We start from the raw sequence: 12,460 nt of genomic DNA, 5'->3' as shown, positions 1-12,460 counted from the left end.
ATTAGGAAATCTGCTGTATGCAGGCAAGAATATGTAAGGTTCTGTAATGATTCTTAATGCATTCTCTTCTTAAACTTATTTCAGAAGAATAGCTTAAATACACTGTGCATTAGAATTTTATCATTGCAAGCCAACATTAGAAAAGCCTTCCATTGACTGAAAAACAAAAAAGACATTCTTGTAAGTGGAAAATCAATCACCACAACCACTAAATGTCACAGCTCAACATCAGCAAGAAGCACTGATAATTGTTAGTTATACACTGCACAAATGATGTATGTCCTTGGTTGAGGAAGTGGGGGCCAGGTTTTTAGAAAACTGTACATATATTGATTTTACATTTATTTAATGCAGCTATTCCAAGACACTTTATTCTTCTGATAAACTATGACTGCTTATCAAAAGATTCTATAATTCAAGAGAAACATTCATAACTGGTGTGTGAAAATGAAAACCACCAGCCCACAGAAATCATGCCCACAAAATCCAATTTTGTGGATTTATGGCAGAAAAGCATTAAACCACTGTCTTGCAGGAACTGCAGACCAGTCGCTGAAGTCTAAGTGGCATGCCAGTAATGATTAAGGTGACATGTCCCCCTGCCACAGTTGTTAATCAGCTTAATACTAGTTACATTATTGACATTCTTGTAATTACTTTTCCTTAAGGCACATTAGCGCAAAATATATTTTACTTTAAATATGAGCGATCAGGAGTAAGTCCGATACCCGAAAAGAATAATCAAGGTTCTCCGAATGCAGATACCCAGTAAGCGCAGTGCTGTTCCGAGGCCCTGGAAGTGGTTACATCACAGCCCCTGGGGTTGGAGCAGTGCTTTCCATGTGATCAGGCAATCCCCATACCTTGCCATCCTCTGCACATACGCCCATGTGTTCTCCACTTTCATCCAGGCTAACCTGATTTATCTTCACAGGACTCTATTTAAAAAAAGGGACAAACAAACATGAAAAACATTTTTATGTATCAGAAGTCAAATGTTTCACCTCTTTGTAAAATGTAAATGATACAAGCTGTCTATTAGTTTAGATGTATGAGTCCAAGACATAGTTTGCTTTTGCAAATGAAAATGGTAAAGTATAGCTTTGTTCCCAGACATATAACAAGGGGAGAAACCTCAGATTTTCCCAAATTACCTATTTCACATTCTGAAGTCCAGCTAAAATGGTATTTTTCTTACTTGCTATGTGCCTTTTTATTTATTCTGTTCTATTTACTCCAGAGTCCTATAATTCTTCCCTAGCCAAATTCATTCAAAGAACAAAAATCCCAAATAAAAATCATGATGTAATGAGAACTGTTAGCTTTTTAAAGAATTGAAGTATAGCTTGTTTCTGGTGAATAGCACAGTGATTCAGTTTTATACACACATACTTTTTCATATCCTTTTCCATTCCGGTTTATTACAGGATACTGAACATAGTTCCTTGTGCTATACAATAGGACCTCGTTCTTTACCTATTTTATGTACAAGAGTGTGCAGCTTCTAATCCCACACTCCTGATTTACCACTCCCTCACCTGCTTTCCCATCTGGTAACCATACGTTTATTTTCTACGTCCATGAGTCTGTTTCTCTTGTACCATATTTTAGATTCCATATGTAAGTGATATCATGCGGTATTAGTCTTTCTCTTTCTGGCTTTCTTTGCTTGTTATGACAATCTCTAGGTCCATCAGAGTTGCTTCAGATGGCATTATTCCATTCTTTTTTATGTCTGAGTAACATTCTTTTGTATGTATATACACATATTCTGCATCCATTCACTGGCTGATAGATGTCATGGTTGCTTCCATGCCTTGGCTACTGTAAAGGGTGCTACAATGAATGCTGGGATGCAGGTGTCTTTTTGAATTAGCAACTCTAAAATCAGTTGTCTTAATCTGGCTTACCAGCCAATTCATTTGCTCTTCTCTTATAAATGACAAAATCAACTTTTTATTTATACTTTACGCTTATTACTTTCTGGGGGAAATCCACAGGGTCTAACTGATACTAAGTTTGTAATATCCTAACTTTGTCATCCTCCCATCTTTGGAATAATCGCAAATTAAAAAATCTGTGAAGACAGGAATTAGGCATTCTACTTTAGATGTATTTTCCCAAGAGGAAACACACTGTACATTTAATATGTTACACAGATTTCCATGTATTTCTCTATGTAGCCAGCTGTTTATTCACTATCAGAGAAGGCAATGACAACCCACTCCAGTACTCTTGCCTGGAGGAGCCCATGGATGGAGGAGCCTGGTGGGCTGCAGTCCATGGGGTTGCGAAGAGTTGGAAGACGACTGAGCGACCTCACTTTTACTTTTCACTTTCATGCACTGGAGAAGGAAATGGCAACCCACTCCAGTGTTCTTGCCTGGAGAACCCCAGGGACGGAGGAGCCTGGTGGGCTGCCGTCTATGGGGTCACACAGAGTCGGACACGACTGAAGTTACTTGGCATAGCATAGCATAGCATTACTCACTATAATATTCACAAAGGTGATTTTCTAAATGGAAGTCAATATCAGTAAATGATGAAAACAGAAAAAAAAAAAAAGGCAAGCACTTCTTTTCCTTTTTTTTTTCAATTTCTTTCTTTTTGAATGCAACAAGTGGTATGTGTGATCTTAGTTCCCTGACGAGAGATCAACCCTGTGCCCCCTGCATTGGAAGCATAGAGTCTTAACCAATGGACCACCAGGAAAGCCCTTTTTCTTCTTAAACGTTGACAGTATCCAACCACCTTTCACAAAACATGATAGAACAAATTAACCATGAAAAGAGAAATAAGCCTTCATCATTATAATATAAGCCTGCAAATTAGTTTCCCAAAATACCTAACCTTAAAATAATCTGGTTAGTGCATACAAATAAAATGGAAATACACCAAATTGACTGTTCCACGCTTACTGGAAAATATCTCTGAGCTAGAAAGTAATGGCCAGGGCAAACCAAGACTCCCAGACCTTGAAAGGCCACTCAGGGACTGATTATGCTAAGAGAAATTCCCACGTTACAGGTGGAGACAGCTGGCTATAGAACCCTTTGTTATCCAGATCCCAAAATCACTCCTGAAATGCAGCTCGTGAAAGCCAAGCTATCTCCTTAAAAGTTCCTAAAATGTTAGAAGAAGAAAAGACCTCGCAGACAGATCTTTGATCCATTTACAAGAGAATAAACCAATCCCAGATGAGATTCACAACAGAAGATCAGAGCCAGAGTTCTGACCTTGAGAGCAGTGAAGAGAACTTTGTGACGGGCAGCAAAGAAGATGCAAAACAAAAGCTGAACTGAGAAAGCATTGAGGCTGGCACGTCTAGACTTCTTTCTGGTCAATGAGTCTGAATGACTGGCTTTTACAGTCTCCTTTGGATACGTTGTTTCCTCACTGAGTACCTCCTATTAACAATTTTCTGATTCTGACCTTTTGTTCATCAAACAATTTAATACCCATTTTACTCTTGGCAAATATAAACCCCGCCTACCTCTGACTGTAACTTAATTGACATTTGATTACAATCTACCTCAGACTGTAATTTAATAGGTGCACAGAACAGGATCACTGCCAAGGTTTCCTGTCCTGACCAATGCGGTGGATGCTATCCACGTGTGACTATACAGAAAGTTTAATCAGTTAAAGTCAATCACAGTTAAAAATTCATTTCCCCACTTGTGCCTGCACATGCCAAGCACTTAAGCCACATGTGACTAGCAGATAATGTATGAGAAAGCACACAGATCACGGAATGTTTTTCATCATTTCAGAGAGTTCTATGGACAGCGTTATTCCAGGCCCACAAGACTGAGCTACAATGCTTCTTCACAAGGCTCTCTGTACAACTTACAGTCAGAAGTATATTTTCTCCCCATGTATCTGTCAAATTGTTTTCTTTCATTTCGTCTTGTATTCTGTGCTCATAGCCTGTGCTACGATTCTCAGAATTGTACTGTATTATTTTTAAAAAACCTGGCATACACGTTAGCTGATCCTCACGACTTTTGAGGAAAGCAGTCAGTCTAAGGTGGTTATTTCCATCTCACGATAAGGAAAATGAGGCCTCAAGAGTTTACTTGCGAGCTGATCTTCACAATTAAAACATCCCAAATCATGAGTTTGATCTTCCTTTCTGAAAGGGCTTCCTTTCTAAAAGGGCTTCCTGTCTGAAAGGGCTCTTCCTGATGTCTTCCCAATCCGTAATGAGTGATATATTCTTCTAGCTGCTCAAGACAAAAAACTTTGGATCCATTCTTGACTCTTTTCTTCCAGACTTTACCTCATTATCTGTCAGCAATTCCTGCTGCTGCTGCTGCTAAGTCATGTCAGTTGTGTCCGACTCTGTGAGACCCCACAGATGGCAGCCCACCAGGCTCCCGTCCCTGGGATTCTCCAGGCAACAATACTGGAGTGGGTTGCCATTTTCTTCTCCAGTGCATGACAGTGAAAAGTGAAAGTGAAGTCGCTCAGTCGAGTCCCGACCCACCAGGCTCCTCCATCCATGGGATTTCCCAGGCAAGAGTACTGGAGTGGGTTGCCACTGCCCTCTCCGTCAGCAATTCCTACTACCTCTTCAAACAAAATTTCCTCACTTTCACCACCCCAACAGCTGTCATCATGGTCCAAGCTACCATCATCCTTGTTTGAATTACTGTAATGGTCTCCTAGCTAGTAGACCCACTTCTGCCCTAATTCTCCTAGAAATCCCCGAGAAATTCAACAAACTAGCAGAGTATATGTTGTGAATACGTGGATCAGACAATGCGATTCCTTTGTTCTAAACTCTCCAGTGGCCTCCCATCTCAGGGTAAGGTCCAAAGTGTTCACTATGACCCAACAGTCTGAAATTTTATGGCTAGAGCCCGGCCTTACCCTCTCTTGGCCATGTTCTCTCCTCCAGCCACAACGATCTTCTTGCTGTTTCGCCAGCCCTAGAACCTCTGAGTTTGTTTGCCAGTGCTTTTCTGCTTCACTGGTAATTATCTTGTTGGTGATACTCTCTGGCCACTGGAGCTGAAGTTTCAACACTCTGCCCAAACATTTCATAGCTCCTTCGCTGTTATATGTATTTTTTCGCCTTAGCACTTACCACTGTTTTACTATGTATTTTACTTATTTATCTTATTTATTGTCAAATTCACTCACTGGAATATTAATTTCATGAAAGATAGTTCAAAGAATACAAACTTTCAGTCATACACAAATTCTTTCAGAGAACAGAATAAAAAGAAAATCCTCCTTGACTCATTTTACCAGGACAGCATAACCTTACAACAACAAAGCTCAACAAAGGATGTTAGAAAAAAGATAAAAATACAAGTAAATCTCACTCATGAAAAAAAATGGAAAAATCCTAAAGAAAATATTAATAAAGGCAGCATATATAGATAGACAATTCCAGAAATACCAGGCTGATATAACATACGAAAATTAACATATATTTTTGCATTGATAAAATAAAAGAGGAATAAGATCATCTCAAGAAGAAATTTATAAGATCATTGTAATGATGCAAAAAGTGTTTGAGGAAACTCAACTCATTCATGGTAAATATTCTTAGCATGTTAGGATAAAACTTCCTCAGTTTCACTTAAGGTGAAATGTTTAGCACTCTCCTTTTGCTGTCTTTACAATATTGACTCTTCTAATCCATAAACATGGAGCAGTTATCCATTTATTAGGAATTCTTTAATGTCTCTAAATAAAGTTTCCTATGTCTCCCCTGGAGGTCTCATCATGCTTTGTTTTATTCTGGGAGTAGCAATGACGTCAGCAGGATTTTCTCATTCCTGATATGTACTATATATAGACTCCATTTATATAACCTACAAAAATAGGCAAAACTACACCATAGTGTCCAGGGGGTGTACACAGAGGACATAAAACAAAAAACAAAAGCTAAGCATTTATTACCAAAAAGGTCAATACAGCAGCTCCTTGCAAGAGTGCTGTGCATGGAAGTGGGAGAAGGATCACACAGTCTATTCTTGACAGAACAGTAGTGATAAGACTGCTTGCTTTATTACTATTTGTTCTACTGAGCATTTTAAAGTGTACTTTAAAGAGTTATATTTCAAAATAAAGCAAATATCGAAGATTTCTAAATAAAATTTTAAAGAATTTGCCCATGAAAATGGCTGGGACCTATGCCTGTAATAGGTTATTTCTTGGTTTACATTTTCCCCCCATAACTGTGAAGCTACTCAAACATACTAATTCTATTTGTCATTTATATTTTCCAAGAAAACTGTGTATTTCACATTCTTTTTTTTTTTATTTTAATTGGAGGCTACTTTACAATATTGTATTGGTTTTGCCATATATCAACATGAATCTGCCACGGGTGTACACGTGTTCCTCATCTGGAACCCTCTTCCCACCTCCCTCCCCGTACCATCCCTCTGGGTCGTCCCAGTGCACCAGCCCCCAGCATCCTGTATCATGCATCTAAGCTGGACTGGTTTCAATGCCATTCTCCCAAATCATCCTACCCTCTTCCCTCTCCCACAGAGTCCAAAAGACTGTTCAATACATCTGTGTCTCTTTTGCTGTATCACATACAGGGTTATTGCTACCATCTTTCTAAATTCCATATATATGCGTTAGTATACTGTATTGGTGTTTTTCTTTCTGGCTTACTTCACTCTGTATAATAGGCTCCAGATTCTTAATGATGAAATATTTTTATTTTGTATTCTTATAATATTTTAATAATACCAATGATATTAATACTACTTCTAGTAAGTAGTAATGCAACTAGCACTATTACTAGTAAGCAGTTAATATTCACCACTAAGTAAATATTTACTATATGCTTCTTATGCATCAGTCTCTAATCTAACAGTTCTATTAAATACTGTATCATTTAATCTTCATAGAAATTACCCCATACCTATGAGATAGGTACTATTCTCTTTACTATTTGGAAATATGACAATATATACATAGTGATATCATGCATGTTAATATTTTATTTCCTCTTTTTCTTTTATTTGCCTTATCAGGTATACCAGTTGCATTGATCTTTTAATATAAGCAATATAACCATTAATTTGCTTGATTTAATGTTTTCTATTTTATGAATTTCTATTCTTATTCCATATTAATTTTCCCTTTTTGCCTTAGAACAATTTTGTTGACCTTACTCTAATTTCCTGGAGTTAATATATTGCCTGTTAGTTGTAACTGCTCATTAGTTAATCATAAAATAATCAAATGCTTTGCATTTGCCTTTGGGTATACCAATGGCTACAAATCAGAGATCAGGAAATACTGTGTAATTATAATAAGTATAACCCCCTTTGAGAAAAGTATTTTGTTTCATTTCTAAGGATAGTGATGGTGTTATGTGACTATCAAATTATTTAAAAAACTCTACTGTGACTAAAATTATGGTCAGATATGTAGTTTGCATCTGTCTCTGTTAAATTAATTGGTTGTTCTTTGAAACCTAAGCTATCATCATTTTGAAGTAATTCATATCCTCTATCTTGGAGCTCAAAATACATGTATTTTCAATCATGTTGCATATACTGTTTAATTTCTATATATTCTTGTTTACATTTTTCTCCTTGATCTAGAGAAGACTGACAGAAAAATTTCAAAAACGTCACACTACAATTGTACTTTTGTCCATTCCTCTTTGATTTGCAAATACATCTTCATCTAGATATCAGATGACCTAAAATTTGGCAAAATAACAGTATCATTGTTATATTTTCCTTTTAACTTGTACATGCCATCAATATAGTATCCCTTCTGCTGGTTAATGATCTTTTGCCTTAAACTTGTTTTTTCTCATTTTTACTGCCAAGATGCTTAATTTTTGCTTGACTTTTTATATTTTTGATCACATCTTTATGTTTTACTTCCATCAGCTTGTAGGATATTTGTTCTTCAAAGATAACCCTTTTTCTTTTATTAACAGAATACCTGGCCCATTTAGTGCTGTCTTAGGTGCTACATTATTTTATATTTTTAAAAACTATGTTTCTCTATTTTATTATTATTCTTTTGTTATATTACTCAAAATTCATTTCTCTTGGTCTACCAAAGAATCTAGATGTGTTCATTCTATTTTCATCTTATTAGTGATTATCTTTACAATTACTATAATACCTGAATTATGTCTCCTCCTGCCTCAATAAATGCAACTATATTAACTGACTGATTTAGAAGATGAGGTATTTAGCACATGTTTATTTACTCCCTCCTTCCTTCCTTATTTTAAAACAAGATTACAAATATTTTCTATTTCTTAGGTCATTTCAAATAGAATTGAAAAGAGAAGCTAGTTAACTTATCCATAAAAACTGCAGTCTTACACTATATGCTCTAAGCATGAAGCCAGAGGAAGAACTGCTTTGTTATCAGGGCGTCCATAATTTTAAAATTGATTCACAACAGGTTATTATAGATTAGGGACATTTATCCCTTAGTGTGAACACTGCAAACAACTCTGCAGCTTACGTACATTTTAAAATACTCTATAGTTTTTGAAGAAATCTGGTTTCTTTTTCCTCACATAAATCAAACCAAGTAAATAGACAGCTCACAAAAGAAACAGAAAAACTATAAGTAAACAGGAACAATAGGCAACCTCAGTAATAATCAACAGATGCAAAGTAACACAATGAAGTATTTCACCTGTGAAGTGAAATAAAGTGAAGTGAAGTCGCTCAGTCATGTCCGACTCTTTGCAATCCTGTGGACTACAGCCCACCAGGCTCCTCCGTCCATGGGATTCTCCAGGCAAGAATACTGGAGTGGGTTGCCATTTCCTTCTCCAGGGGAATCTTCCCAACCCAGGGATCGAACCCAGGTCTCCTGCATTGCAGGCAGATGCTTTAACCTCTGAGCCACCAGGGAATCAACAAGGATTTTTTCCAAATATTTAGTTTTAGAAAGGAAGCACAAAAATAGACACTCCTCTTACACTGAAAGCAGTAATTCAAATCTGGAGAAACTCTGAAAGATCATTTAGCAATATGTATCAAAATTCTTTAAAATATGCACTGCCTATTATAACCAAGAAGAAGAAAGAAGATTATTTTGCGAAAATATGCTTTCCATAGCAGATCTCTCTTTTAAGACACGGAGAAATGGAAATTACCTATAGTTCTAAAAGTGAGAAGTCTAAATGATAATTTTTTTTTAACTAAGTTTGCTGTTGTTCAGTCGCTAAGTCATGTCCGACTCTTTGCGACCCCATGGACTGCAGAACGGGAAGCCAGGCTTCTCTGTCCTTCACCGTCTCCTGGAGTTTCCCCAAACTCACGTCCATTGGGGCTTCCCTGGTGACTCAGCCGGTAAAGAATCCACCTGCAATGCAGAAGACCTCAGTTCAATCCCTGGGTTGGGAAGATCTCCTGGAGAAGGGAAAGGCTACCCACTCCAGTATTCTGGCCTGGAGAATTCCATGGACTGCATATTCCATGGGGCTGCAGAGTTGGAGCAACTTTCACTTTCTTTCACATTCATGTCTATTGAGTTGGTGATGCCATCCAACCATCTCATCCTCTGTTGTTCCTTTCTCCTCCTGCCCTTAATCTTTCCCAGCATCAGGCTCTAAAAAGAAATATTACATAGAAAAAAAATTGGCTTTGATCAAAGAGAGGTCTGTTCTTTGCCTTTGGCTTCTAGGAAGTCATCTATGCCACACCTACATAGCTAACAGTTATGTCTTATAGTGGGGGCTACTCAAAACCAACCCTGTGATTTAGGGTGAAGCCTTTGGGTCACAGAGTATTAGTCAGTCCAGAAGCTGAGATCAACCATGTCGATCCATGGTTGGATAAACCGTGACTCATCAATCAATCATGCCTCCAGAATAGAGCCCTAATAAAATCCCTCAATATGGGAACGAGGGTGCTGAGCATCCTGGTAAGCACACATCTATGTAGGGGTGGGGGTACCAAGCTTCACGTTTTGGAAGCATCCCAGGCACTGTCCTTCCTTTGGCTCAATTATTGATCTGCATCATTTTTCCATAATAATCCATCACTGTGAATAAAAGAGAGTTCAGTGAGTTCTGTGAGGCCTTTAACTAATTATGAAACATGAAGACGGATTTGGGAACCCCCAGAACTTGCAGTTGGTTTCAGAAGTCTTCAGCAGACTTGGAAGCCTAGAGGACTATGCATTCAAACCTTATAATTTAGCTATATGATCTAATGTTTATAAATGCATGCATGCTCAGTTGTAGTCAACTCTTTGCAACCCGCAGGCTCCTCTCTCCATGGAATTTCCCAGGCAAGAATATTGGAGTGAGCTGCCATTTCCTACTCCAAGGGATCCTAACCCAGGGATCAAATCACTATTATATTTACAGGTATTTATATACATATGTCTAGAAGTAGATTTCCCAAAATATTAGCATTACTTCTGTCTGAATGCTGACATACTATTACTGTGATGACTGTTCCTTTCTAGGTTTTGCGGATTTGCAGGGTGGGGTGGCAGTGGGGGGCCGTGTTACATAGCATGCGAGATTTCAGTTCCTCAACCAGAGATCAAACCTGTTCCCTGCACTGGGAGCACAGAGTCCTAACCACTGGACTACCAGGGAAGTCCCTGCTGATTTTTTACAACAAATATTTATTTTGTTTGTAATTAAAAGATAAATATTTTTTAATTATTATATAGTAAATCCGTGAATCTAAAAACAAAAGGAAATCACAATTAATCTTACTTGATAAAGCCATCCTTTGGGGGACCTGCAGCATACACTTTTATCCGGAGTGGTAAACTGTGCATGTTAGTTTTTATAACAGTTTCATAACACTTAATAAAGAATAAACAACAAGATTTCAATAGTACAGCTGTCAATGGTACATAATCATGCCAATCAGGAACAAATGCCTCATGTATATCTGTTTTTTCTAAACACTAGAAATAAGCAGCAGCAACAACACAACAGGAATAAGAAAAGATACGGGAGGAAACCAGGAGTGCAAGATTCAGCTTTCCTTGAATGCTGATTTTTCCCATCTGCCTGCTTTATACATATAATGTAGGGAGTATGCTGCAGAAAGATAGACTACTGGAATAGATGTGGACAAGGTTACAGAACCAGAGGGAAAACAGACCAGAGAAAAATGGCCTCAGCTGTATTTTCCATTAGCTACAATTTTATTCCTAATGGAGACATGTTTGGAATTCTGGACAATATAAGTGAGTTGGTTCAAAAATCAATAATGTCAAGCTGACACCATAGAACATACAAAAATGTTTCCTTAATGGAACAAAAAAAAAGAAGCCCGAGGAAACAGGAGGGGCCCAGGACCAGCACATACCTTCTAAAGCCAAGTCCACGACAGGTGGTCCCAAGGTCTTAAATTTAAAGAAAAGGCAAAATCACCCGCATGTCCGCCTCATGTGATAATCAATTACCTAATGTATGAGGCTTGAAATAAATACACTTAGTATGGATTATGTCAGCTCTTCAATTAGGAATAAATTCACGGTCGTTTCAAAAGCTGCTTTTAATGGTGTTCTTTGTAGCCACTTCTTTTCCCCTGATGCTCCTCATCATCCCACCTTAAGCTATTGGTCCCCCAATGTGAACCTCAGAAATCAATCTGCTAATGTATAATTGGTAAGGCTCCTCTGACTAACAAATGGATAATTGATTCCTTCACAAATGCTGCATCCCCATGGACACCGACTGGAAAGAATAAGAAACAGAAGATGGGGTTTCGTTTATGTTCTCCCGGAGACCCACTACTCAGCAACGGCAACATCCACAGGGCTGCCCCCGCAGCTCCATGCTCTTCAGTCATGTGAGCAAGCAAGCTGTCCTCCATCACACATGTGAAAAACACATGTATCCTTCCGGACTTGGGAAGAGCTCAGTTTACTGCTGATTTTCCTCTCCCCTGAGGACACACCCTGAGATAAGCCAGACCTCCAGTCGGATTTAAGAAGTCTCTGCAAAATACACCTAACTGTGCGTTTTCTACACATCTACACAAAAGGAAGCAAAAGAAACATTTATTTTCTGGTGGACTTATTCTATGGCTCGATGGTCTAACTTAAAAAAGAAATTTATTGAAGAACAATTGATTTACAATGCTGTGTTAATTTCTGCTGTACAGCAAAGTGATTCCGTTAGACACACACACACTTATATATATATGTATATACATATTTTTTATGTTCTTTTCCATTATGTTTGTATCACAAGATATTGAATATACAGCTCCCTATGTTATAGAGCAGAATCTTGTTTATCCATTTTTTTATATAATAGTTTGCATCTGCTAATTCCAAACTCCCCAATACATCCCTCTCCCACTTCCTTCCCCTTGGCAACCACCAGTATATTCTCTATGCTTCTCTCTCATAGGTAAGTTCACGTGTGTCATATTTGACAGTGTGGAATATAAGTCATATCATGTGGTATTTGTTTTTTCTCTTTCTGACTTATTTCAGTTAGTATGCTCTCTCTAGGTTCATC

General features: G+C 37.9%; 1 protein-coding gene across 1 annotated transcript in view; it reads right to left on the bottom strand.

Annotated features, from left to right (window-relative positions):
- Window positions 1-12,460, bottom strand: part of VPS41 (VPS41 subunit of HOPS complex) — a 204,790-nt gene that overhangs the window by 107,911 nt on the left and 84,419 nt on the right. The window contains exon 5 of the mRNA XM_052638403.1: window positions 864-938. Within this exon, the coding sequence (XP_052494363.1) occupies window positions 864-938 (75 nt within the window). The remainder of the gene's footprint in view (window positions 1-863; window positions 939-12,460) is intronic.

Source organism: Budorcas taxicolor, chromosome 4 (genome assembly GCF_023091745.1).
Source record: "Budorcas taxicolor isolate Tak-1 chromosome 4, Takin1.1, whole genome shotgun sequence".
NCBI lineage: Eukaryota > Metazoa > Chordata > Mammalia > Artiodactyla > Bovidae > Budorcas > Budorcas taxicolor.
Note: the sequence above shows the minus strand (reverse complement) of the source record. Positions and strands in the feature narration are given on the sequence as shown.